At 50.1% G+C, this 26,435-nt stretch overlaps 4 protein-coding genes across 4 annotated transcripts; 2 read left to right on the top strand and 2 right to left on the bottom strand.

The window, feature by feature from the left end:
* Positions 1 to 674: 674 nt before the first annotated feature.
* On the bottom strand, positions 675 to 2,733 carry ENH_00003150 (hypothetical protein, conserved; the record flags this gene model as incomplete). Its single annotated transcript, XM_013578270.1, is given in 2 exon segments — positions 675 to 1,223; positions 1,228 to 2,733. Coding segments are annotated over 2 exon segments (2,055 nt in total).
* Positions 2,734 to 9,542: 6,809 nt separating this feature from the next.
* Positions 9,543 to 13,010, top strand: ENH_00003140 (hypothetical protein, conserved; the record flags this gene model as incomplete). The annotated part of the gene is made up of 1 exon (XM_013578269.1): positions 9,543 to 13,010. One exon carries the CDS (start codon positions 9,543 to 9,545, stop codon positions 13,008 to 13,010), a length of 3,468 nt encoding a protein of 1,155 aa, XP_013433723.1.
* A 1,525-nt stretch (positions 13,011 to 14,535) lies between these two features.
* Positions 14,536 to 16,931, top strand: ENH_00003130 (RNA binding motif-containing protein, putative; the record flags this gene model as incomplete). Its single annotated transcript, XM_013578268.1, has 8 exons — positions 14,536 to 14,828; positions 14,964 to 15,076; positions 15,177 to 15,279; positions 15,447 to 15,571; positions 15,708 to 15,751; positions 16,072 to 16,194; positions 16,452 to 16,719; positions 16,876 to 16,931. The coding sequence occupies 8 exons, from the start codon at positions 14,536 to 14,538 to the stop codon at positions 16,929 to 16,931; spliced, it is 1,125 nt and encodes a 374-aa protein (XP_013433722.1).
* Positions 16,932 to 18,207: 1,276 nt separating this feature from the next.
* ENH_00003120 (alanyl-tRNA synthetase, putative) lies at positions 18,208 to 26,039 on the bottom strand (the record flags this gene model as incomplete). Its single annotated transcript, XM_013578267.1, has 19 exons — positions 18,208 to 18,465; positions 18,628 to 18,780; positions 19,056 to 19,211; positions 19,332 to 19,439; positions 19,786 to 20,019; positions 20,287 to 20,577; positions 20,708 to 20,902; positions 21,044 to 21,109; positions 21,498 to 21,669; positions 21,997 to 22,163; positions 22,403 to 22,539; positions 22,742 to 22,922; positions 23,373 to 23,500; positions 23,613 to 23,747; positions 23,852 to 23,943; positions 24,238 to 24,336; positions 24,662 to 24,866; positions 25,264 to 25,320; positions 25,832 to 26,039. The coding sequence occupies 19 exons, from the start codon at positions 26,037 to 26,039 to the stop codon at positions 18,208 to 18,210; spliced, it is 3,042 nt and encodes a 1,013-aa protein (XP_013433721.1).
* Between the last annotated feature and the right edge of the window lie 396 nt (positions 26,040 to 26,435).

The following is a 26,435-nucleotide window of genomic DNA, read 5'->3' as shown; positions in this document are numbered from 1 at the left end:
TCTGACCTCTAACGGTGCCTTTTTTTATGGCACCACTGTCCTCTTCCCTCCTCCTTGCCATCTCTGCAGTGCTAAGAAAGTAGGATCCTGGCAATTTTCCGTGCTAAATTGAGGCGTTTCCAATGGCTACAGTTTGCTATTGGCATTTAGACGCCATCTCACATTAGTTCTACTGACCACGCTAGCGCACGAGCCCGAACCGCAAGATACCTATCACCGTGTCAGTTATTCCACGTTCCTTTGCCTCGACGTGGCTTGTTTTCCAGCGAACAGCTAAGGGTAGCAAAGCAGCCGCTCGGTTACGTTGCAGAATTGTGAGCAAAGGACTGTGTCCCAGTTATGTTTACGTGGGCGCTTTTCAGGCTGAATCTCGGCAAAAGCACTGCAATGACCTTATGCTTAGTTTGATGCTTGGGTTCTTCATTTAAATGCGATAAGGCAAGAGTCTATCAACCACCTATGTGAACCTCTGGCGTCCAAATGTATTGGAAATCCCCTCTATTAGTGAAGGCGCTATAAAATCACGAACTTTCCGCTAAGTAAGCCCATGAGCACCCTGCCCTTCATAAGTATGAAAGCTCGTAGCAGACTCCTGCACATTTTGCAATTTGCGTCAACCTCAAAAAATGTATTTCAACAGGACTCAAATGAGACCCCGCGGTCAAACCACGGAGTCAAGAAATGTCTCTGAACTGTTTGTCGTCACTTCTCCAGGGGTCCCAGCTAGGTCTTCTAAACTCATCGGTGACGCACGGAAGACGAAGTATTCGCATTTTCAACTCTACAACCTCTCTCGGCGATGGCCGGTTGCCTCTCTTGTATTGTTCCAAAGCAGCAACAACTCGAGCTAAAAACGTAGGCCCATAAGGGCTACTCAGCGAATTTACGTGATCCACTAAAGCTTCATGGCCTGAAATCTTGTCTAAAATTTGATTCCACCATTGCTCTCTGTGCATTGCAGGGCCTACAATGTTACAAACGCACCACAATGCATCTGCCACAAGGAAGCGACGAGCCATTGATTCCGAGAGTCGCCAATTTGATTTCAATGAGATGTTTTTCGTCAAGTACTTTTGAGCATATGCCGTCAGCTGTTCACCATGACGTACAAGTTCTTGCATATCTTTTCCAGAGAGCTGCGGTTTTAGAAATAACTGTCGAATAGGGTCAAGCTTCGCAGCAGCCCCAGCGGCTGGTGCAGCAACTGTTAGAGCGAAATCCGTGTCAAATGGCTCGATTTCCTCCGCTGGACCGGCAATTGGCAGCCGGTAGAACGGATGCTTCTCGTAAGCAGGCTCTTGATGTTCCAGGGCACTCGCGGTTTCCGGCAGAGTCTTGCCAGTGAGTGATGGGCTGGGCTGACACGGACAACAGAAAGGCAAAGAACAGCCATTCTTCAAGCAGAATACAAGAAGCATGCTTTGTTCTGGAAAAGGAACGAACAAAATTCCCAGTGCATCCTTGGGCAAAGGAGAGAATCAGCAAAAACGACATGATAGAACGCAACGACAAAAACAGTGTACACAGCCTGGAGACGCAGCGCTGCATGCTTCTGAAACGCACAAGTGTTGCAGAAGCAAGGCTGCAGTGGCGAAATTTGTTCGCACTCACCTTGGGTAGGAGCTTAGCTTGCTTGGCTTTAGTGCGCTGCGAACTGCAATGACGTTCTGGTCTTCTCTTAGAAGTAGAAGGCGCTGAAAGCTTCAACATGCTTTCACGTGAAACGAACGGGGCTTGATTTGCCGAGGTACCCTGCTGTTCATCGTACAACTGCGATACACCTGCAGAATTTTTCCCGCAGACCTGCCCACATACAGCTTTTGCAACTTTAAGTGGCTTTTGTCGTTGCGGGATCGGTGCTCTAGGAATACCATTGCCTTTGGGTTCAATGGGAAGTAGACGGGTTGGACCTCGCACTGCCGAAGTGAAATTACTGGCTGCAGGCGCTGAAGTCTTGCGATGTTGTAGAGAGTGACTAAGCTTTCCGCGTAATGTGCTGATTAGAGCTATTCTTTTGATACAATGTTTGTTAGAAAGGTCCGAATTGCCATCAGACTCCTGTTTAGTCACTGCAAAGCCGCTGGTCGTCGCAAATGACCCGGAGTTTCGTCGCTTTCTATCAGCGGCCTTCTCACTGCGGGGGGAAGATGAATCCGTAATTGTGTCTCTTGGCGGGGGCGGTGTTGCCTTTAAACCCTCCATAGAGTAAATTGCCGATTCATTAGCTTTCGCTGCCACGCTGCGAACTGTTGTGCTGTCTCGATCCGCATTGGAATCCTCGCTTTGTTTCATTCTTTTTCTTTCTGGCTCTTCATTGAGCATTCTCCTTGACACTTGTTGAGCTGCGGGTGAAGTCTCAGAAGTACCGAACTCCTGTGAGCCCGCTGCAGTGTAGAGCGTCTCGCAGGCATCTATGCCAGCCCTACCTGCCCTTTCCTCTTGATTGTATTCCTTTTCACCACTGGCCAGTCTGCGAATTAGTACATTTGTGCTGGCAAGGTTGTTTTTCTGGAGAATGCACCAATGCACTGCCAAGACCAAAGCTGTAAGTGCCGCGAGCATCTGCAGGACCTTGGGGGAGCGATTAGCTCCTTGAATGGGCCATAATCTGGACTTTTCATTTTTAGTGTTCAGTGCGCCGATGCCAGATGGTGGAGCAGAGTTTTGGGAAGGTGTTACATACAGCAGCTCCATGCTGGGCTGCTGGGTGATCCCTGATTTAGAGCTTGGCATTGGCGCTACCAGTGAACGGTCTTAGCACATGTTGAAATGTTGTGTTGGTCTTTCAGGTACTAAAGGAAAAAACGTAGCCTCCGGGATTAAAACAGGACCAGTTTGCGAAGGACGGAGAAACAGTGTTGATCAGATCCTGCCATGGTTCACCTTGCTCGTCCTGGGAGAGGAGTAAAATACTCCCGCACCGCAACCAAAGAGCAGGATCCAAAATTGTTGCGAGCTTTGAATTCATACTTTGTAGGTGTTCAGTCTCTTTAGCACCCCCCGTGTAATGAATGACACGAAGCAGAGGCTGCCACTCGCCATAGACCGTTGGCTTCTTTGGTTGTTCCCCAAGGATACAACTCCCCCTTGAAAATGTAGCCAGGGATCCCAACCACTTGTGAATGGCATAGATGCCATATCATATTTCTTTTGCCACACGTTACAGAACAGTTCAACACGGAATGTTCTTCCAGCTTGCTCTTTCCCCCGTTCGAGGTGAGGCGGGTAATCTAGACTGTGCAATTTTCAAGCTTTAGTACTAAGGCACTTTTCATCTGTAAAGTTGAAGAAACGAACCTGACGAGGGAAAAGTGCGGCAAACTCGATCGTTTTGTCCTCACATCTGGAAACCTGTAAAGGACATGCGGGATTCTCAGATTGCAAGATCACCGGGTAGCCGACGTCTATAGATCACATAGTAAAGCGACCCACTCTACTACCGAAAGGAGGTTAGAATTAATTCTCCGTTTCACTTCTTCACTCCTTAACAAGCTCTAGAAGTACCTGAAGGCACGCATGTGCACGCTATAAGGCCTTCAGCATTGTTTGTCTCGATGCATGGAGCCAACGCCTATGGTCCAATATGCGTTACGTCTCACGACATTTTTCTGAAGCTCTGACCTAATGTTCAGCAGTACAGTGCATCACTTGCACTACAGTACCACAGGCAGCTTGCCTTCAGGAAGCTACTAAGCTACGTTGCGCAGTCGCCACTAGTTGTTCCAACGTGACGGCTGCCGAGGTTTGTGGAGTTAGAAAGCAGACCCCTTCGCTTGGTCATCAGAAATGAAAATTTCAAACGCTGTTAGGATCATGCAAAGAAAGAGGCAGGCATCCAGGAATCCCCCTCCTAGCCTCCGCACACTGCCGCCCACAGATCATGTGCGGTTCTGAGCTACCAACTTGTGGCGCTGCGTTCATGCACCACTTTTTCAAGTTCAATGTTCAAAAAAATGGTGTAGTAACATTTATTTGCACTAAGCACGCTAATGGTTGTGCGAACCAGCATATAACCAGCATAAGCGTCCCAGAGGGGCAGGCAGCTCGCAGGGCTTGGCCAGTCGACTATACCTGCTCGAAGGCTAACGCTACACATCCTCAAGTTTAAAAAAAATTTCAGAAACACTGGCGATGTTCATGATAAATGACGGTAGGAATGCGCCCAGAGGCACTGGACACTAAACGAGCACGGAAGACAGGTTCATAACCAAGGGAGCCACAAAGGGAAGTCGCATGAGCCGCAAACTGAAAGTGGCCATTCCAAAAAAGCACCCAGAAAGGCCAATCATTGTGAAGATAATTTCTTGCATGGTCACAAAACTGTCGCCCCGTGCCAGACCAGTAGCGAAGCTCGTCTTTCATTTCTATGCATTTGCAACGCTGCAGCTCTCTCACCCATCTGACCCTCCTCATAACTGGCATGTACACGGTAACTTGCACTGCTAACCCTGAATAACCACCAGATATGATGCAACTCAGCAATACAGTCATTCGAAGGCGGTTCTTAGATGAAATTGGAGGAAATCTTGGTGGGCAAAAGACCGCTTGAAGTGCTGTAGCCCTGCCAGCAAACACAAGCGGGTACGGTTCCCGCATTGGGACCGACTGCTGAATTGTGGACAGACTGTGCAGCATGAATATCAGCTAAACAGATTTCAGTAGCAAGAAGCGCATTGAACTCTAACTTGGAACACTGCGCGTCCTCGTACTGTCTCGGCGTGCCTGAGATGAACGTGCCTTCAACACATGTTTCTCTTGGTTCGCTGTGGAACAGGCCACGTGGGAGATCGTAACTCTAGCGGTGTAAGTCACAGAATGTTTTATGTCTGTTACTTTTCTCAAGTTGCAGTAGACTACGTGTCAGCTTTCCTGTAATCTGTTGGCATTTGCCCGAGGAACTGCAACAGTCCTGGTGCGTGCTTAACTGGGATCTCTGCAGAGTTTGCTGAAATGTAGTTACTTCTCACCTCAAACTATGGCGTTCGTACTGCGGCGACGGTATCTTCCTTGGGACATATTCGAGGTGTTAAGGTGGCGCCGCACGGACTTCTTTTGTGAGGTTTCATCAGCTTGCAGTGAGCTTGTTATTAGTGATGAAATATCAACTTGATGCCTAGAAAGCTATTTGAAGAAAGGCTAGTGGCTAAAGAGATGAAATAGAAAGGCGAGGAAGTCGTGTTGTAGCCCGAAGTGCTACATATAAGGCTGTGCATCTCGATTGTACCTGAGAAGGCTGCATCTCCCTCTAAAGCCGGATAATGATTGCGTGCACCGTTTTATCAACAGAGTGAGTATGAAACACAAGGCATTACTTAGGATGGGCCCCCAAAGGATATTGCTCATTGCAGTAGACACAGTAAAACGCCATAGCACGCAACAAACCAAACATCAAATCTATTAATGGTATATGAGTAGTAAAAATGGGCAAAATCTACTCAGACAATCAAGAGGGGATCAGTCATGAAGAAACGGACCAATAATTCACACGTGCCGCTACGTGCAGTGCTGCTTTTCGCTTCGGGAATAAGGGATTTCGGCTTTGGACTAATTTGGATGCATTAATCATCTCACAGGAAGAAGAACCGCTTTAAATGGAACTAATTTTGAAGCACCAAATGGAGACAAAGTACGAGGGATACGTTTATGCGGGAAAGAAGATAGCTCGCAGAAACTAACCGAATCTCAATACACACGGCACACAAAGGTGCTCGTAGAGATGTGATTGCGCAGAGGACAAGCATGCAGCAATACATGAAACTAAAAAGAAACAAAGGAAGTAACAAGTAAGAATGCAATTAATAGGCTCAGTGATGACATGAAAACAATAGCTCTTTAAGGTTAACTCCATGTAGATACGTAATGCGATAATGCGATGTATACGTAAACATACGTATTTACGTATATACGCATGTAAGCGTAGAAACGCAAGAAATCGACGGAAAGATGAGGACTGCAGCAGTCATAATTAAAGTTGAATCAAAACTAGTAGATAAATCATGAGAAAATAAGAAATGAAAGGTCTGACTGACTGGAGAGCCAATTTAGGCGGTCTAACTAGTTGTGTAGACAAGTACACACATTGACAGGTACCCGTGTATACACGCAAATACAGAAGTGGATAGACTAACCGAAGATATGAATAAAGCTGCACCCCTATAGAAGCCAAATAAGTAAACAAACGATTACTTTGATCGGTTTTCGAACAGGCGAATAAAGTAGCACCCATAAAAAAGCCAAATAATAAGTAAACGAATAGTTTGGTCAGTTTGGTCAATTTTTGTACAAATGCTTTCGCATCTGCCCTAACTAGCTTGTCCACTTTATAAATGGGTGAGCAGAATGAGCTTAACTGAACAGCCACACACCTCAGCAACTAGCCCGCAAAGGCGTCTCTTCAGCAACCCACCCCTCCACCCAACTACTGGAGCATATTAACTAACGTAGTACTCGGCTAAGCTTCCAAACTGGAGGCTGATCTGTCAGTTGGACAGCACGTAGATGCAGGTTACAGAACAGAAAGCGACGACTGCAACTGATTCAGCCGAACAAAACGAATGCAACCAAAAAGTGGTTCGCACAAAATCAGCACCACGAAGACTAATGGGAAGGTGAGCCGCAGCGGTAAACACATAGAACTGCTGCTGGTTCTTCTGCAGATAATGGCGGCATTGCTGCTGCTTAGACAGATAAATCTGCGGCGACACATTTCCGCACTACACACTACAGTGAGACCGGAAGCAGGGTGGCACTGCCGGAACTCCTCCCGTCGGCGTGGCACGTGACGCTGGATGCTGCTAGTAGCTGGTTAAATAAAGGGGGCACGCTGCTGCTTCTACTGCTGTTGAGTCTGCAACTGCTTTGTCGTTCTACTGCTGGAGCTGGCAGTTGCAGAAATAGCATGTGGAGAAGCTTGTCAGAGTACACGGCTTGCTGCTGGCGGTATTTTTGTTACTCATTTCGCTGCTTCTGGCAAAGTTGCTTGTGGAGTCGCTGTCGTTGATGCTGCTTTTTGTGGCTGTTGCCACTGTTGCTGTCACCGTTCCCCTGTCAACCCTGTGCCATAAAAGGAGGCTTCACCATTACCGTTGCTTTCATGCGTGTATTACGTTTGGTGTTTCAGGCGTTGGGCTGTTTGCTGGTGATGGGCTACGCCTAACTACGGCGAATCACGCAGTAAATGTACGAAGACTTCGGATCCACGGCTTAGCGTTTAACCGTGAAGGATTTAGAGGCCCTGGACGATGCTTCTTTGGATACAACCGGCTACTGGAGGCTGCTGACGCACTGAAACACGGTTGCTTTTCTAGCTAAGTGTCCTTTATCTTCAATAATTGCATTTTATGGAGAAGTGAATCGCATCAGCGCAATGAGGGGCTGCAGCACCGGCGGCCCCTGCTCGGTTATTTGGAGGTCAGCAGCAGCTGGTATTTCATCAGATCCATAACGGACTCGAAAGTATCTGCAACCACGGCCGTAAAAGACAACAGAACAGCAAAAACAGCAGCGAAGAAACCTGCAGTGCGCGCTGCTGCTGCTGTCCTAGGTTGAGGCCCTGCAGCGATTTAAATCTCAGGTGCATTTATGCATACACTGCACATACAAACGGCACATACATATATACATATTAAACATATACATGAACACATTCCCAAGGGTCCAAATGGCTGCTATGCTTACGGTGAAGCCCAAAGAAGTGTAACACTATGCCCTACAATAGGCTGCCCTCAAAGCACGAACATATTCTTGATGCTGAGGGATCTGAAAAACGCGTCCCGGATGCAATGAGCATCGCTTCAGCTAGAAAATTGTAATAGAATCTAGGGAAGAACCGATATTTTGTAACCAAGGTGCGCTATGGTGAGCCTAAAGTGGCGTCCGTTGAGAAGCAGGCTGGTTGCTGCTGGCAGAAGCACTGCTTGCGGCAACCGTCGGACAGACCAAAGTGTAGGAGGAGAAGCTCATGAAATGGCGCCTATTCAGTGTCAACCATTTCGTTGGGGGAAAATCTCGTGCGCTTACATCAGTATGGGACAGAAGAGGTACGCACGTCCGCACACCAAAGAACCTCCAGCGCGGTCAGTTGCCACTTGTTTCTGTACTGCCGTTGATGTTTCTCTGCAACGCATTGCAGGTGCTTGCTATAGCAGAAAATAGAGGCGAATTAGTCTGAGTTTCACACAGGAACACAAACAGCAACTGCTCCTTGCCTCACTCTTCTCATGAAGCAGCTGCCAGATGACGCCAATGCTTAGGAACGCTGTACACCCCTTCTGTCCCCTACGAGTGCAAGCTCAGTTTCGGACTCTGCCCTTTAATGTTAGGGATGGGACTAGATCTGCGCCTATTTAGCAGCCCCTCCTCCAGAGCTTCTGTTCGGCCGGTGGTTGCCGCTGGCAGTGGCATTAGCTAAAAGTTCCACTCCGACAAAGTTTTAGTACCACATAACTGCCACATATACGTGATCAAGTGTGATGGACACGAGAAAATGTGGACCCTGATGGTGCTGCCGCATTGAAATAACAAAACCCCTGTCCGTAGACCTCAAACGCCTCCCAAATGTTTTCGTTTACAACCGTTCCCCCGTTTCTCACGCAGATACTTTGAAATATGTATTGGTGCTCGTTATGGACTTTATTTTTCGAGTCAGTGATGTGTTTCGTGCGCTGAAATGCTTGGACACGCCCTTATTACTAAACGGACACTGCTGACCAGTTCAACGTGTTCGATATCGTTGTGGAGAACTTCCGCCGAAAAGCTAGCAACTCTCCGTACAGCACACAAAAATAAAGCTAACAACAACAGGAAGGTCCATATTAAGCAGTATTCCACAGGCATGCCCCAGAGCAGCAAGGTGCTGCAGCCATTTTTCACAGCGGCCAGCGGCCGGCAGTGCCTCCCAACAGTCTTGCACCTCTGCATTTCTGCACTTTCCCACCCTACACTATATCAGAAGCCGTGCCCTTTAGGGAAATATACGACTTGGCTGCGGCTGTTTCTAGCCGTATCCCTGCCACAGAAGGTGGAGGGATCCGGCTCCTAACGCAAAAGCCATTCATGGACTGCAGTGATTCGCCCCGCTTCCTCGGTAGCCACAGCAAGGATGTGAGTTCTTGAGGTTAATAGTGGCAAGATTGACCCTACCACTACTTCGACCCTTCAGGGGGGCTTGGACAAGGGTAGGGCGGCAATTTTCCACTAAACCACACCAATGCAGCTGCCCGAGCAGCATCAGCCGCATTACCGCTCTCAGCAGCACAACAGAAGCGGCCATACAACACATGGAAGGAATCCACTGGAAGCTGTCCCAATTACAGCAGAAGACGCCGTCAATAGGACAATGTGAATACGCGTCGCTCAATGGTTAGGGGGAGCAGAGCTCTACTGACTGGACAGGAGTAATGCAGTATCTAAGCAAGAAGAAGGGCAATTTGTCTTTGTATCTTCCCGTGTTCTTGCATACTGCCGCATATTTGTTTCTGCGTCTCTCTTTCTAGCCCAAGCATTTCAGCCTTTTGCACCTGAATCCACAGAAGACGGCAAAAATGACACTTCCCCTCAGGCTCACGCCATTCGGGCTAGAGCAGAAGGGAGTGTACATACAGCAGGACAGGCATGATGAGTACTACGAGCAGCTCCTGTACCCTTGCCACAAAAACAGCATCACGGGTGATTGTTGCTGCGTCAGCGCATTGCTGCTGGGGGATCAGAACGCTGGCAAAAGTGCTTTGCTGTATGCATTCGTTGCTGCTCAAGATCCAAAGTATACCGCTCTTACCTGCCTCCTGCCTATCATTCAGGCGGAATTTGCTAATAGGAGGGAGTTATTCTCGATGCATGATGCTGCCGCTATTGCTTTAGAGATAATCCCTGCTGATGGGCAAGTCAGAACGACCCCAGAGGGAGATGTCCACCAAGGCTACGCTGTATGTCGATGTGGTGACGAACAAGATGAGAAACAGCACTACAGTAGCTTATCTTCAGCTTCAGCATCAAGGGGAACCGAGAGAGCGACTGCAGAAGCAACAACGGCAGAATTGCAGGAAACCGATCCTACAGGGGCAGTAGAAGCACTGCTGTGCCAGTCCCGTGATGAACTTCCCTTCTTGGACTCCGACGTAGCTCGGTCCGCTGCCTTGTTGACTGCTGAAGACTTTGCTTTCTTTTGCAATGAGTTCGGTATTCATCAAGAGCAGCCGCGCGGACTCCGGCTCAAGGTAAACAAGAGTCGCTACGTATTGCTGCATTTTTTGGAATTTGGTGGTGATCATCTGGATCGCATGAATGCTTTCCTGCAATTTCGTAGCTCCTGCAGCTGTGGCAACAACTGCAATAACGATCCCAGCAAATGCCTCAACAAATGTGCCTTCAGCAGCAACTGCAGAGAGTGCGACCAGGCAGCAGCGACTGCCCTGTTGCTGCAGGAACAAGACTGTAAGACGAAAGAAACGGCCGCGAAGGCGCCTTCTGCGCCTGTAACATCACTGAAAGCAGCAGGAGTAAACGGAATGGCATCAGCCAGAGGAGCAGGACAATCGAGGGCGAGAAGTGCCGCTGTCACAGCAGCCCAGGCCAGCCTTTTGGCTCAGTCTCTCCGTGCGTCCTTTTTGCTTGCTGCTGAAGCTCCGGTGGTTCTTTATTTCATAAACTGCAGCACAATGTTTATTGCTCGTAGCGCATCGGGCACACCTGCAACAACTGTCTCTGTTAAACTCAACCCTTCGGCTTTCCTCACTTTGCTGCTACGACTTCATGCCTGTTGTTTTGTTGGAAGTGGAAAGAGATTATTGCACTTCGTTTGCTCCCGCTTGGCATGTCGGTCAGTTGCCGATGTTTCTGCGGGAGGTGAAATTCGGGCAAGTGCAGTAGAAGGGTGTTCAGAAAGCTCAACGGGCTGCTGCTGCAGCGGCTTCGACCAAGAAGAAAATTTTCGCATGGCTTTAGAATCATTGAAAACTTTTGTGTCGCGGCTTTGCTCTGACAATGCTGCAAATGCAGCAGCAGCAGCAGCAGTTGTCTCCGCCAGTGCTGCGGAGACTGTTGAGGCTGTGAGAAGAACTCTCGACCAGCCATTTGAGTCATTGTACTGCCGCTTTCTTGCAGATGCTGGAAGCAGCAACAACAGTAGTAATTGCGAGGGCCAGGGCAGAGTCGCTAGAAATTGTATTAGCTGGGTTCCGTTTGAGGATTGCTGGGGAGTGTCGGCGTGCGCCCGCATTAAGGATGAAGAGGAGGCATTGCAGCGATGTGGTTCGGTCCGCTTCTTGCAGCGATTGTTGAATTTCGTTTGGGATGTCTGCATGACTCTTCCTTTCTGCACCACTTTCGATTTCCGAGATGTATCAGCTGTTCGCATCATAGAAAGGAGGAGCCACCAATACGGGGAAAGGGAGCAGCAGCAGTGCGCAGCTTGGGGTCCATCCTGGCAGTTGTGTGTGGCTTCAGTAGTTCAGTTGCTGGCGCGATTGCTCGCCCTACTAAGTGAAGCCGAAGATCATGCAAAAGAAGAGACGAATAGAAAAGACGAAACAGATAAGGAAGGCGGTAAGTTTGCGACAGCGGATGCACTCCACTCGCGACCTGACAGAGCTACAACCTCGGAATCAGAAACGTCAAAATATGGGAGTGGGGAGCTTGCAGCACCTTCTTGGAAAATGCAGCAGTCACGTCAGCAGCAGTCACAACAGCGTCACGAGGTGCTGGAAGGAGAAAGCGGCCGACAGCTAATTTCTTTGTTCTCCACTTGCGTCCAGCAGCGCAGGCAGCAGCAGCAGAGAATGTATCTGCCCGGCAAAGTATGTATAGACCTGTGGATTTCGTATACTGACTGGCAAGACTTCATCTCTAACTTCGATCCCGTGGAACAGCAGCAGCTGCAGCAGGAACAACAGCAGCGGCACCCCAAGCAGCAGCAGCAGTTCACGGTGTCTTCCACTGGCGAGGTTATGACTACCGGCACACTTGAAAAGGATTCCCTGTTGCTGCTGCCAGCTGCCGCTGCTGTTGCTGCGTTTTCATCGCTAGCGGCGGCATTTGCTTCCTTGGGGTGCTGCCTTCCTTGCTGTGCAGATGGGGGCCCCTGGGGACCCCTTGCGGTGCAGCTGACTGTATGCTTTGAAGCCACAGAAGCCCCCGTCGCGTTGCTTGTGCTCCCTGAAGTGCTTCATGAACATTTCGTTGCGATTCAGCAGCAAACACAGCTGCGGAAGCAACAGGAAGTTCGTCTGCACCAGAAGGAACTTTTGGAGACGAGCGGGGGTGCTTGTCTTGCAGCAGTACGGTTGCCGTTCCATCCGGCAGTCGCTCGGCTGGTTGACAATGTATTGAGCTATTGCGTCAGAGAGCCACTTCCTGCAGACTTCTGGGAGGCCGGAGCAGGCGCTGCTGGAGCAGCTGCCGCTGTAGCAGGAGCTGCGGCGACTGCAGCGACCGCTGCTCAAGTTGGACACACAGTGCTTACGTTGGCTCGCCAGCGTGTTGGGGAGGCACTACATGCAGCAGCGGAAAGCGTACAGGTACTGCTGCATCAGCTGCAGCAAGTTACGCATCGAGGAAAGAATGATGAGGCATCATTTGAAGACCCCCTCGTGAACTCTCTGCAAGTGCTGTTGCACCTTGCTGGAGATGCAGTGCTTATAGAGCAGATAACGAAAGCCACTGAACCAACAAGAAGCTATGGCCAGCAAAGTCAACTGCAACAAGGCAGCAACGGCCAGGGCACTTCCCAGTTCCACGCAGAAGGCCCCTTCTTCTCTCAGCAACAAATATTTTGGATAGTAAACTTGCAGGCCCCAGCAGCAGCCTCATCGGCAGCCAAAGCGGGAAATAGTACACCGGGAGGTGAAACTACTATCGAGAGGGACCGCTACGATGCGCAGGCAGTCGACAAACGGGCTTTGCTGGATCCTACACTGAAGCGTTTAAATGGAATGCTGGCTGCTTCTGGCTTGGTGGTGTTGTCATGTCGGAACAAGCAGTCTTGTTCCTCTGACGTTCCTAACCTCAAACCCTAGACCCTAAAAGTTTTAACCGTTAATCTTAGCTCCTCGATAGCTGCTAAGGTCACAAACAAGGACGTTGGCCGGCATCCTGCTTCGGGTACGTTCCTCTGCCTGCCAGGGCATCCCTTCAAGCATGCTTTGAGTGACTCGTCGCCGATGTGCCTGCGACTGGCAACTGATTTTGTAGGGACCTTCACAAGAAATCCTCACGAGACTGCTCTCCCCGATTGGCCAGCCGCAGTGATGAAAGACGCCTGCTGTTTTTTTTGAAGCTTGGCGCGGTGTTTTGCGCAGCAGCACGTGTTGAGGTAGGGAAAGAGGACTTTGACCCTGTTTTTGCTGCCCTCCTGAAGTACCATACTTCCCTACACCACAGCCTGCAATGCCCCGCAGAACCCCGGGCTCTCAACAGGTTAAACGTAAAATGTACGTAGGCGGCACTAGTAACGATTCCTTCTTCCTGCTGCCATTACATAAGTGTTTTGGTGCTGCTGACGCAGTAGTAGATGTCGCAGTGCCCCTATTTCCACGCAGTGCCTCGTTAGGAGAATAGAAGTGCAGCTGCACTGCATTCTCAGCCACGGCCAGGGACGGCAGGAGGGCACTACGTTAAGCTACCTGTTCAGTTCTCCAGCGTAGAAGTTAGTGCTGGGCTGGCAAACTCAAATACAGCTCATGACGGACGAAGTCTGAACGGTTAAGCAAAGGGCAAGCACTGACGCCTCATTGTATTGCTGCGTGAAGCACTACCACCAACACAGTTGGCTTAAGGTTCCGCGCGGCATGCTAATGCTCAGCAGATGTCATGCTTCCAGGGCTGCACCTAGTACTGATGAAGAGCCTCTAACCCTAGGGTTGCCTCATTTATCCGTCCGCTGTGAGCCAGTTCACTCATGGTGCTTTCGTGACGGCAGTGTGGCTTGGCCCAAATGATGCAATGGAGCGATCACGTGATTAGCAATGCTGCACGCAGCGTGTACGCTGTAAATATACAGTAGACCCTGTGGGTCTACGCAAAATAAAGATAAACAACGAATAGCATGGCACCTGGAACCGCAGCAGCCACAGGACCCATGCAAACAACCCACGGCATGCGTAGCGGCGGGCCCCCAAGGGTTGGGGTCAAGGCTTAAAGAGGCGAGGAAACTATCTTAGTTTTGTTTAATTTGTTCGTCACAGTTTACGATTCCGGGTGTAGTGGAGAATATATCTTCACTTTGCGTGCACGTACACCCGATGACGCAGGAGGTGCGGGGTATCCTTGCCTCGCATTCTCTTGTCGTTTTCTTCTCTCATCCAGTTTCCTCTTGAATTCTGATATTTTCTTCGACACAACTGCGGAAACTCAAGTCAATCATACCAGGTCTTTTCCTGGAATCTGAACTGCCAGAAGCGCTTCCATTCCGCGCCTCCGGAGTTGATTAACCCTTACTGAGCTCCTCGGCTTATAGAGAAAGGGCGTGGAACTAGTACCAGGCAATCGCCTGCCCGTCCACGGGACTCTTGAGCCTAGAGTTCAGGGACTGCTTTTTTGACTATGTATGAAGGATCCGCTTCTCCTCAGGGTGCTGAGGGTGGCGGCAGTCAGAATGTAGGGCCCCAAGGGGGCCACCAGGAAGATTCATCTGAGGCTGTCCCTGAACAGAGCGTGTGGACACCTGATGGGGAAACAGAGCCTGCAGATCCCCCAGCAGGCGCTGGGAATGCTGCATCCCCTTCTTCAGGGGCTTCTGGTGCTGCGGGAGTGGCTGGACACCACAAATCGGATGCCACACAAACAGATTACGATAAGCAAAGAAATGGAAACTCAGGAGATAGCAGAGAAACACTGTAAGCATTTTGTGTCTCAAGAGTTCCATTTCCCAGATTGAGTACTACACATGGAGCATCCTGGAGTTACGTGCTAGACCTTCGGCTTCAAGATCACCGGTTTTGTCCCCAAATGTTCAAGGCTTGTTTGTGCAGGAGTTTCTTTGTTGGGGGCTTGCAGCCGGAAGTAACCCGTGAGGAACTTCTGCAGTATCTCTCAGGGTTCGTCACGGTAGATGAGATTGACATAAAGTTGGACCCTGCTACAGGTGGGTAGATCATGCGGGCTGAAAGTTAAGTACGCAACATTTTTCTTTGTATCAGGTCACTGCTGATGTCCCATGTTTAGGGATTTGCAAATGCGTGCAGGAAAGAACAGAGGATATGCTTTCATATCAGTTCGTCCGCCCTTGGATACAGAAGCGTTCCTAACTGCAGAACACATCATCAGGGATAAACAGGTCGATATCAGGTGATCTACGATGCGTTTGCTTTTACGGGATTTAGGTTGTAGGACCCGCGCTAGCTGGTGTTATCAAGCGAGTGCACTTGCAGGCTTTGCTTCTAAGGGCATCCTTTTATACCCACACTTTGGGAGGTGTAGAAATGAGCTTGCCGAGTTTGTGTTTTGTGGAGCAGGGAGTTGAGCAGCAAGCCAGCTCCAGAGCGGCAGCCAGAGCGCCCGCCTGAGCGGCGTCTGAGCTGCAGCAGCGCTAATAGGCACAAGATATTTATAGGCGGCATAACCTCCTCCATCACGGAAGGTTTGCTTCGAATCTTTAGAACGTTATGATAAATCTTAGAGAGCTCATGCAGCTGCCTGTCAACTTCAGTATTCGGGATATGCAGTGGCTACGGCATAGGCGTTTGTCTTTCGATTTTTGCGTACTCTGCCCGCAGAGATTCTGCAGCAGCATTTCGAGCAGTTCGGATCAATTGAAAAGGTTAGTGTTTTTCCTTTCCTTGTGCATGTCTCTGCTGCTTTCATTTCCTTTTATAGAATTCCGCAGCATCAATACCTGGTCTTGTTTTGCGCTTTCTTTCCCCGTCTCCACAGATGTCTTCTAGGGGGTTGTTTGTAGTTTGCTCCACGCAGCCTTAAGTCCGGCTTGAACTGTGCAGACATGTCTGTACTCCACTGCCTGTCCCTGTGGGGCTTTACGTATTGTACGGCTGCTGTGGGTGCTGCGGAGTGCATTTGGGTGTTCGTATCTGTTGGCGGCTGGTGCATGGTAGAATTTCACGAGTTGGGGTGTGTGCTTAGGCGACAATAATTCGAGATGGCTCAGGGAAGAGCCGAGGATTCGGCTTCGTACAGTTTACCTCCGTGGACTCCGTTGCAGTTGCGGTTGGAGCTTCCCCCCATCAACTGGACGCCGACAACAGAGTGAGTGTATATAAGGACAGCTCAGTGCCCTGCCGTGTCTTGACACATCTTCACAGCGCAGGTTGCCGCTGTGTGAAGGCCAACTTGGCTTAAGTGGTTCTCACTCGGAGCCATGCGCATGCGTGACTGAGTGGTTGCCTGTGTCTGTGGCTTCTTCTACAAACACAAGGTGAAGTGGCATATTGATGAGTGTAGCGGAGTAAACTGTTTATCTAATTGCGCAGGCGTGCGTTTCGTTTTACGGGTGAGTTCTGTAGGTAGACGCCCAGCCTGCTCAAGACAGAGGCGCCCGCCGTTTGCCAGGCGGCCGCTACCCAACTTCCCCCTACTATGAGCAGGGGTACTACGGCTATGGGAGCTACGGAGCTGCAGCTGGGCCCTATGGCTACCATGCCGCCGCTGCCTATTCCCCAATGTACACTCCAAACCCGTATGGTACCTATGCGGGCTATGGCGGTTACTATGGAGGAGGCTATGGAGACGCTTATGGATGTGCCGAAGGCGGTTACAACGCCATTAGAAGAGGTGAAGTAACAGCAGATGCTCGCTGCTTCGAATTTTGCTGCTACAGCCACTACTTGCGTTGCAGAAGCATGCTGTGCTGGAGATGCCTCCTTGCGTAGTGGAGGTAGGCATAATTTGAATCCAGTTAAATGCTACTAACGCATGCTACTGCTGCAGGGGATGAAGGGCAATCCGGAGGATCTTCCCGCTCAGCGAGGGGCGCCCCCTATTGACTGATGGAGTTGAGACTGAGGCTGAAGGTACTACTTAATGAAAAATTGTTGTACGAAAAGAGACTGCAGGAAGAAGGGAACTCCACGACCTTCCAAGTGGCTCAGGCACCACACGTCAGTACAGGACCTTGGCTGAGACAAATATTGCACGCCAAGAATCGACACAAATTAATCATCTGTATGTCGTGCATGTCCAATGGAGTGTCGCCTGATCGGTGGTGCGTGTGCTGGGAGTTTCGGCACTCCAAACACCGGGTTGATGCACATGCATGCGAAAGTGCGAGTGCATATGTATAAATGTATGTGCATATTGTTACATATACATGTGTATGCACACGCCAGGGATTATTTTGCTTTGGGGGCAGAGGGACCTTCTGCGGGTGGCAAAAGTTGTGCAGTTTACCACTGTTGCAGCACGTGCAACCACTTGAGAATGAAAACGGCTGGCTGTGCGCCCTCGTCTTCGTTTTGCGAGGTTGCTAGGCCGCCTTTCCTGGTTCCGGTAACTCCGAGGTTTGTTTCCTCTAAGCGCAGTTCTCTTTCCGTTGTAGTGCAGTCGCAGTTAAAGGAGGCTCCCTTGGTAGCAGTGGCGTAATGCCGAACGGAAAGTGTGTTGTCTTTTTTTGGAGTGTCCGTACATTAAAGTTCAGTTTAAGCGACAGCCATATGGTCACGAGGCGAAAACGAAGAGAGGCGTTCTCCCGTTCGGCAGCTGTTTTCTATGTAAACTGTAGAAATGAACTATTTAATTTACGAGAATAGATACCTCTTCCTCTGGTGTGCCGCCAGGTGGAAGGTTATGTGATCCCTCATGTGCTGCACGCCCTGATGAGAAGCTTCGAGCCTAATACGCATGCGTATGAATTCCTGGCTCTACAGCTAGTATGTGTCGGCAGCCAATGTGAGCAGTGCTCTAAACGCGCTTTGGAACAGCGGCAACGAGGACAGGCACACTGCTGTTCAATGCCAAAAGAAGAGCGTCCACACAGCGCAAGCAAAGGCTCGCCCTGATAATGCTAAGAGGGCATGTCGACGGTCTAGCTGCTACATACGAAACAAAGGGGAACACTAATCCCGTCAAAACTGGACTAGTGCTACGGTCCCAGCAGACAGCGCAAAAAGGTAGCCTCAGGCGGGGCATCGCTCCCGTCGAGCCAAAATACCCGTAAGCAGCTGCTCACGGCTACATTTTTCTGCGCCATCCAACATCGGTGCACACCAAAAAAGGTGAGTCCACCCTGTTTTCTACATTGTTTACCGCAGAGCGTGGCACCCCTTACTGCAGGGCCGCCTCAGCGAAAGCAATGGCAGCATCCACGGCACGTTTCAAGCCGTTTACTGTTCCGTTCTTAGCAGCTCCTACGCATCTCTCCTTGCCACCTCCCTTGCCGCCCAGCTCCTTTAGCGCCTCATTAAGCCACTGCGAGGACACTATGGGAGAGCCCTTTGGACTGAAGCAAATGCAGGAGGAGCCCCGACTCTCCAGCCCAGTCAGCAGCAGAAAAGGCAACGAAGGGGCGGCAGACTGCAGCGCCTGATGAAACGAAAGCCACAGGAACACGACAAACAGAAAATAGCAAACCGCTGGAAATCCCCCTCGAAATCTTGACATCAAGTCAACAATGTGTCCGCATGCATATCTGCCATTGTTCTGACATGCAAGCAAACACTGAACTCGCGCATTTGCATAGTGCACCTTTGCGGCTTCATCGAGTGCCTTCCCGTCTCCCTGCAGCTGCTCCAGGTTAAGAACAATGAACTTCTTCCCTTCCGCAGCAGCTGCTGCTTCCTGCCCAGATAGCTTCCCCACGCGCAGCAACTCCTTTGCGCGAAACTTGCTTAGTTCCAGCTATCGCAAGGCCATCACGCAAAACACGACAAAGCAAAACTGTGTATGCTGATGCTGAGCCAAAAATGCCCAACAGACTCGGGGTCTCGCCAACGGGACTCCTGTGGCAACTCCATTACCCCTGGCAATATATACACTGCGCTAAATGGTTGCAAATTTCTCTACTGCGTATGCAAATTGCTCATTTGTCTCTTTGAAATCTGGAGCTTCTAGGCCATAACGTCAAATGGCTGGAATGCATTGCCTTCGGGCCTCTACATTGCTCTTGGACGCACCCCAAGCTTTTGTTTGTGTTCAAGCTCCGCCAACAGCCGTCGCCTGCTCAGTAGGGGAATCATTTTGTTGCTTTCTACAAAAGCTCTTGCCTGCTGTACCTCCTTTTCAAAGAAGGGGAAGGCTGGGGAGGCCGACTCGAGGTTCGACAGGGACAACTGAAAAAACGTTCGCACAGCGATTTCGCTCCTCGGGTACGTCACATTTGCAGTGAGAAGCACTTGCGGAAGCAAACTCTACAACAAATTGTAGCAGTCAGCTCATAGCTTCTGGCTTACGCAGACATCTCTAAGTTCACTGCGAGCGCTAATTGCAGCCTCTCCCGCAACTGCTACTACTCTTCTGACGCCCTTCGCAATGCTCTCCTCAGATATCACGACGAAGTCCTGCACCTCAAAACAATCGCTGCCAGACGAGCTGTCTGCAACCCGATGCATTCACGCATCAACTAACCTGCCCAAGACCATGCAACAGTTAATTAGGGGCAAATATGTCCACCGGTGCACAAGCATACAAAAGCATGCTTGCAAATGCACTTCAAACCTGTTTGAACACTAATAAGAGCGCATGTGCCTGCCTGTACAGCACGGTCAGGGCGAAGCACTGGACAAATGCTACGGCGCCGGCCGACAGACCGACTGGTGTACATCTCCATACGAGCTGCGCTGTGCGGAGACAATTCGGAGACCCGCCCCATCATCATCCCTCCGTGCACAGTTCCCTGGGCATTACCTCAAGCTGAGCGGCGTTGCTGAGGTGCGTTCCTCCACAAAGTTCCACGCTGGAGCTCACTTTGTCGGCCCCCTGTGTCTCCTGTATTTTTTGCAGTTCTTTTGTGTCCGGACCAATAGTCACAACGCGCACTGGATCCGGGTATGCCTCACCAAAAACTGCGCACAGCGCTGGGAGCTCCATGGCAGTTTTGAGTGGCAACACCGCCGTATTTACTGGCAAAGAGGAAGCAATCTGAAACAATATCAAATACACAGGGCCTCACAACAAACATCCATACACAAATAAACACTGGCCTAAGGAAAGACGGACGGGGCAACTCGTCAGGATATCTGGAGATTCCACAGATCATCTAGAGCTCACGAAGCGACCGCGCAGTTGCACTCTGGGTTCACCTTCTGAGAAGTGCGGCGCTCAAACCACCCGTTACATCTAAGTATGTAGTTTGCTAGCACCAAATTCTGCACCAGCGTAACGTCAAGGCTAGAATGTTTCGCATACCGCTCTCTGCACGTAAAGCTCGACCGCTTCAATCTGCTGGTTTGTTAGTGGAGCATCCCAGTCAAAGTCAAACCGAAGCCTCTTTTCTTCCACGAGAGACCCCTTCTGTTTGATAACTCTTTTTTCCGCTTCTATAAAAGCGTTCTCGGAGCGTTTCCCACTCTCGCCTTTGCTGTTCTCCTGTAGCAATGCCTGCCTAAGTGCCGCTGCCAGTAAGTGGGTGCCGGTATGGTGCTGGGCCAGACCGAGACGCCGCGCGTAGTTCACGTGAGGTGTAAGCACGTCTCCCACCTGCAGACAGCCACCCTCACGTACCACTTAGATATGGGGGGAAATGCTTGCGTAATTCAGATTCACGAGCAGAGCAGCAAAACTGCCTTCCCACGCGTCGCGCGGCGCTGGCTAATCGTTTTGAAATTACCTTCAATGCTCCTCCTCCAAGCAACGTTCCGAGATGCAGAACGTAGCTGCCACTCTTCTGTGTGTCTCTAACTTTAAAGTGATGCCCGTTAAACTCCAGAAAGCCTTCGTCTCCAAGCTGTCCACCCTGCTCCGCGTAAAATGGAGTCTTGTCGAGTACAAGAGCTACAACAGTACCGTTCTCAGCAGCCACTTCCTGAGAGCCCAATGCGGCAATGATTAAGCCAAAGGAACGGAATACGGTGAACACGCCACATCACAACCGCTATTTACGACGTGCTCTAGTTTGTTGTGCCTTAGTTTGGAATCACCCTAAGGCCCAACCGGTGAGTCTTACGGCAAAGCTTGTTCCATCCCATATGGCTTGTAGCTTGCAAGTGCATGGTGGTGTCGTTTCAGAATCCTGGAAAATATACAACAGAATCGGGGCTCAAGAAGTGGCGGACCAAATGCGTCATGAGTACGAGCATCGCAGACTTCCTCTTACTCAAGGAAAAAGCAAAGTGAAGGTTTTTGTGGGAATGACGTGTACAACATCGCACACATTGAAGAGTCGTCAACTGCAAAGAACGCCCGTTAATATGTGCAAGGAAAAGGCAGGAAATACCAGGGGAGGAAACATCTAGCCGGCTGATGGTCTAGTTGTAACCGGCCGTCCCTGCACTCATACCAGGCGTTCTCCTCGCCTTCTACAAGTGTTTTATTTACATGTTCTGGGACACAAGGAACGCACTATTTCTAAGAAATACACGGCCAATCTCCTTGCCGATTCTCAGGCGGCTCCAACGTACCGCGTTGTAGTGCCGCTGGGAGATATTCCAATGGTACTTGAACGAGTCATCAGTCGGAAGAACTCCTTGCAACTCTAGCTTGTGATGTTGGTCAGGTGGAAGGCGGCCGACAGCGGCACCACCACCGGCCTTGAATCCCATGTTTTCTGAGGCTAGACGGTGCTCCTCGAACCTGCAAGTCAAAACGGTATGGCGAGGAACAGCAACATACACGAACGCACGGCACGGAAACGAAACTATCACTAAGACACAACGCGGAAGAAGATATGTCGGCGGGCATAGTACAACAGAAGCAGTTCGACGCTCGCCCAAAGCAGGAAAGTGCCTTTGGCTCCAAGAACCAATAACACTGCATGTGCGCTTGCACATTAGTTACTGAAAGCTAGTCAACTAGTCATTGCCGGCTTGTCTGTACAAAGGCATGGATGCACAAAGCATTGTGCTAATGAACGCCTGTGTCCAGGCTAATGCTGCACGAAGCCAATTACTGCATGCTAACTTCATCTGGAATTCCTCTGCGTCGACCTCTCGACCCTCCTCCTCCGCCATCAGCTGAGTCAGGTCCAGTGGAAACCCATAAGTTGTATAAAGAGTAAATGCTTCTGAGCCGGGGAACTTGCCACTTGGTGGGAGTGAGGACATGACCTTCTTGAAACGATCCACCCCCTAAAAAAACCATCCTCATAATGCTTCTATTCATCAATACTCGATACCCACTAATGGCTGTTCGATGCACGATGCACGAGAAAAAAAGGTGGGAAAAGAAAGTGAAAGGCACGAGGTAGATGCCCGGTACTCGTTGGCCGTGCCTTCCGATTCAGCGAAAACGACTTCCGCACGCAACACGCTATCACAGAGTCATTCTGCCGTAAACATATAGTTGCTTTTTTGATTCCAAGGAATACCTTATCGAGCGTCCTAGTAAACTGTTGTTCCTCTTTAAGAAGCACGGAATGGACGCGATCTTGTGACCGTAATAGCTCCGGAAAAACAGTGCCAAGGGATGCGCAAACGCAGGCTGCAAGCTGTGGGAAACTCCCGTCTGAAAGGAAAATCACGTTCCACTCGCGACAAAAACCGCTAAAAAAATAAATTTGGAAGCAAGACACACAAGTAAGCGCGGGGACGTAAAAAGGAATGCAGTCGCACACGGAGTAGTGACAAAGAGAGCCTTTGACGGTGACTGTTTGTGGCTTCACTAGGGGCTTACAAGCCTTAAGTAGCTCAACCCAGTGTCATCTTACCCGGCAGCTGTAGCGTTTGCTTGGCGAACCTGACCGCTCGTCTAAGAATTCTTCTTAGGACATAGCCTCTACCCTCGTTAGACGGCTCGGCACCGTCAGTGATGGCCACAGTCAGGCAGCGGATATGGTCTGCCAACACCCGGTAGGCAGTATCGATTTTGTCCTTGTCGGCCGCACCGACCTGCGAGAAACAGCCAATCACATGGAGGTCGTATGCGGTTGGAATGAACTGCTGCGTCTTAGTGTCTTTCACCGTGTTTGTACACCTGCAAAAGCGCTGGGATACGCTGCCAAAATCATATCCTGGATGCTCGCTGACGAGCAGCAGTTGAAAACTATTAGGCCTCCGCCTGCTGAGACATAACGATGCACTGAAGGAAGCATGTACCAATACATGACCGCAAATACTAAATTAAAAAGACACGAACATGCGGTTTTGTACAGCCAAACGCCTTCACACTCAAAAGTAACGTCCAACACACTCCATCGCTGGAAGACGAGCCATATTCATACATACGGTGAGCGGAACGCAGCGAAACCAAGTAAGAGGCAGGAGCACAGTTCGCGAAGTACGGGGGTTTCGCCTGGCCAGTCGGACAGAAACGACGGCAGGTGAACAGCACATCCTCACCTTTCCATCGTACTTCGGAAGTTTAGGGTTAAATGAATGAATGCGTTCGAAAATTGGCAAGAAAAGGTCAGTGTCATAGTTAGATTGCTTTCCCTGCAGAACTGAGACGAGACGCTCCAGCCCCATCCCTGCAAGCCTCGAAGACACATTACACGGGCATCCAGCATGACGCAGAAGCACCGAACCAACTAGACCAGGCATTGTCAGATTCCAAGAATTCTGGGTGGCAGTGTGCGATACCCGTATCGACGCATGGGGCGGGAAGGGGTGTTAGCGTTTGCTGGTTTTCTCTGTTGAATTGCATGAAAACCAAATTCCATATTTCCAGCACAGAGGGATCGTCCATATTTACCAAACTTGCAGCATTGCGTCCACCTGCATTGCAAGAACAAAAATGCGTCGGCGATTTGTTATCTAACGGTAACAGCTGTCTAGCTGTTTGAATGGTTTAAAGTATGTTTCCATGGCTTCATACGTACCAATTCTGTCGTAATGAATTTCCGTGCATGGGCCACATGGTCCGACATCTGCCATTTCCCAGAAATTCTCTTTCGCGCCAAAAGGTAGTACTCTGAACAGTAAAGCGTCCAAAAAATGTGAAAGGGATGCGGAGACCATCAGATAGCCAAAAGCAGCAAGAAGGCGGAGGATGCGTAACTTCACAAAGAAATTATTTGCGTAAGCACAATAATGGAGTGCCCATGCATGAAAAGGCCAGGAGTCCACCCGCAGCTGGGCGCATGCAGGCATATGCAAGAAGATTTGAGAAAATATCCTCAGAAGCGCTATTTCTCAGGAAATCAGCTGCCCATGGATCGACACCAGACTTCATGAATCGTTCGCGAAAACTAGAGAAGATGCCCACCTATCTTCTGGCAAGTACTTCAACCAGAACTTCTTCGCATCCAAATCCGGAGGGCAACTGGGGCATTTTGAATCACCCCCGAAGTACGTCGCGTACAGTCTCTCGCAGTAAGCACATCCGCAAAATTACGCTGAGCTGAAAAATCTAACAAATGATTACTGCAGCGCGCACAGACCGCGGAGAAGGCTGCATTCCGCTGTTAAACAGTAAAGTCGAAAACCTAACGCAAGTACTACGTTGTGTTGCTGTGTGAAGGGATCAGGACACAAATACACAGTTACAAGGATATCTTGCATGGAACACGACAAGCAATATGTCCTTATCTGCTCTTCCGTTTCTGTACTGCCGGCCGTTCGCACACACCAGGGAGTGAAGCTTCCTACAAATAAAGTTCACTAAATCTGGTAGCATTTGTCTACGTTACCTGTCTTTGGGAAGTCTGTAAACTTCAGTTAGCAACTTCCACGCCCACTCAATGGCTTCTTCCTTGAAATAGTCCCCAAAGCTCCAGTTGCCAAGCATCTCAAAAAAAGTATGGTGGTACTCGTCTTTCCCCACATCTTCCAGGTCGTTGTGCTTACCGCCAGCTCGGATGCATTTCTGAGTATCCACTACACGACGCAGTTTCCCTGGATAAAGCAAGCACAGCCAGCGATTCCACTTCGTCCACTACATAGCGGCTATTTTCGTTCAGGTGGGCATCTTCCACAGCGGTGAATGCGCACTATAGCCGCAAAGAGCCAAAAGCGCATGAATCAAATGGGCGAACCAAGCAGAGAACTTAGCTACGACAACACACTGAAATTCATCAAGTCTAGTCGTGTAAGTGGTGCAATAACGTGACGGCACTTGTGCACAACAGAAGCGAGAAAAAAAACAGATGTAGCGAGGAATGGATTGGAGGGGGAAACCTGCATATAAGGATGTTCCAACAAGCACTTATGCGACTTGAAACAAAGCAACACCAAAGGCGAAGTAGCATCAGAGTCTGTCTGCTCTAGCAGCTGTCAGAACAGTTCGTCGTACCGAGCGGGGAATTTTTGTCCACTTGCCCCAAAAATATCGGCTTGAACTGATTCATGCCTGGAACAGAGGAGCAAGGATGAACACCCAGAAAAACAAGATCCTACCGGCACGCGAAATCGTGTACACACGGCTGGAACAGACAGTGCATCAAGGAGACAGGTATACGGAGGACACAGCTGCATACGTCCTTGAGAAATGAAAAAGACAGTTGGCACTGCATATACAGAGGAGACAACGGGACTGTTACCCAAGCGCCCACACTACCCACCACTCTCCCCAAGCACACGTTCAGACATTGCAGTCCCATAAGCAAACAACGCCTACGTTTCAGTGATTAGCGAGAGAAATGCGCGCTTGCTCACAAAGAAAGCAGTATACCTGTCGAGATGTACGGGCATGTCATGCAGAAAAAAACGTGCAAAACTGCAGAGCTCCAGTTATTCTTAAGTACAGCATGTACACACGCACCCAGCCAAACCGGGAATATTAAGCCACTACACGTGAAGTCGCCGCACTCTCAGGCTGCCTGGAAAGGCGCAGCTCTGGAAGAAACGGCTTCACACCTTACCAGCGTTAATGAACAGCAGGGTATTGTCCCCATGAGGCACCACGGGGGAAGAGGCATATCTCTTGTGCTTCACGTGCTCAAAGAAGGAAATGTAGAGCTCCCGCACGTCTGCGGACGGCCAACCCTTCTCGCTCGCACGCTTGGCCATACCATGTAGCTGCTCCATCGTGGGCACAGCACTGCTGGCATTCGGTGTGGTCGCCGCCATCGCTGCTTGGTGTCGTTGTCTCGTGCCACTGTACAGACGAACTGCTCCACTCCGCGGTCGAGAAGGCGTCAAGAAAAGCTGCACGCCACCGACAGGCTCACGGAATAATGTACTTGCGTGTGACCCCGGACAGATGAGTAGATGAACTCTCGAATACCGACCTATACGAGAGCAGGTAGAGACAGAGCTTGCCGTGGAAACCGCGAAAGTGCGTCGCGTGCGTACTGCCGACACACCGGTGAGAGAGCCTGAAGAAGCTACAAGTGGATACCACCGAAATGATGCCCACTGCTGCATAAACAACAAAGTTGTGAGACAAATGGCCAGAAGAAAACGGAACCCCACGGTGCCGACTGCGGGGCTCATGCGTCGCTGCTTGGAGTGCTGAACAACAGG

The sequence above is a fragment of the Eimeria necatrix genome, genomic scaffold (assembly GCF_000499385.1).
Source record: "Eimeria necatrix Houghton genomic scaffold, Enh_scaff109, whole genome shotgun sequence".
Lineage (NCBI taxonomy): Eukaryota > Apicomplexa > Conoidasida > Eucoccidiorida > Eimeriidae > Eimeria > Eimeria necatrix.
Note: the sequence above shows the minus strand (reverse complement) of the source record. Positions and strands in the feature narration are given on the sequence as shown.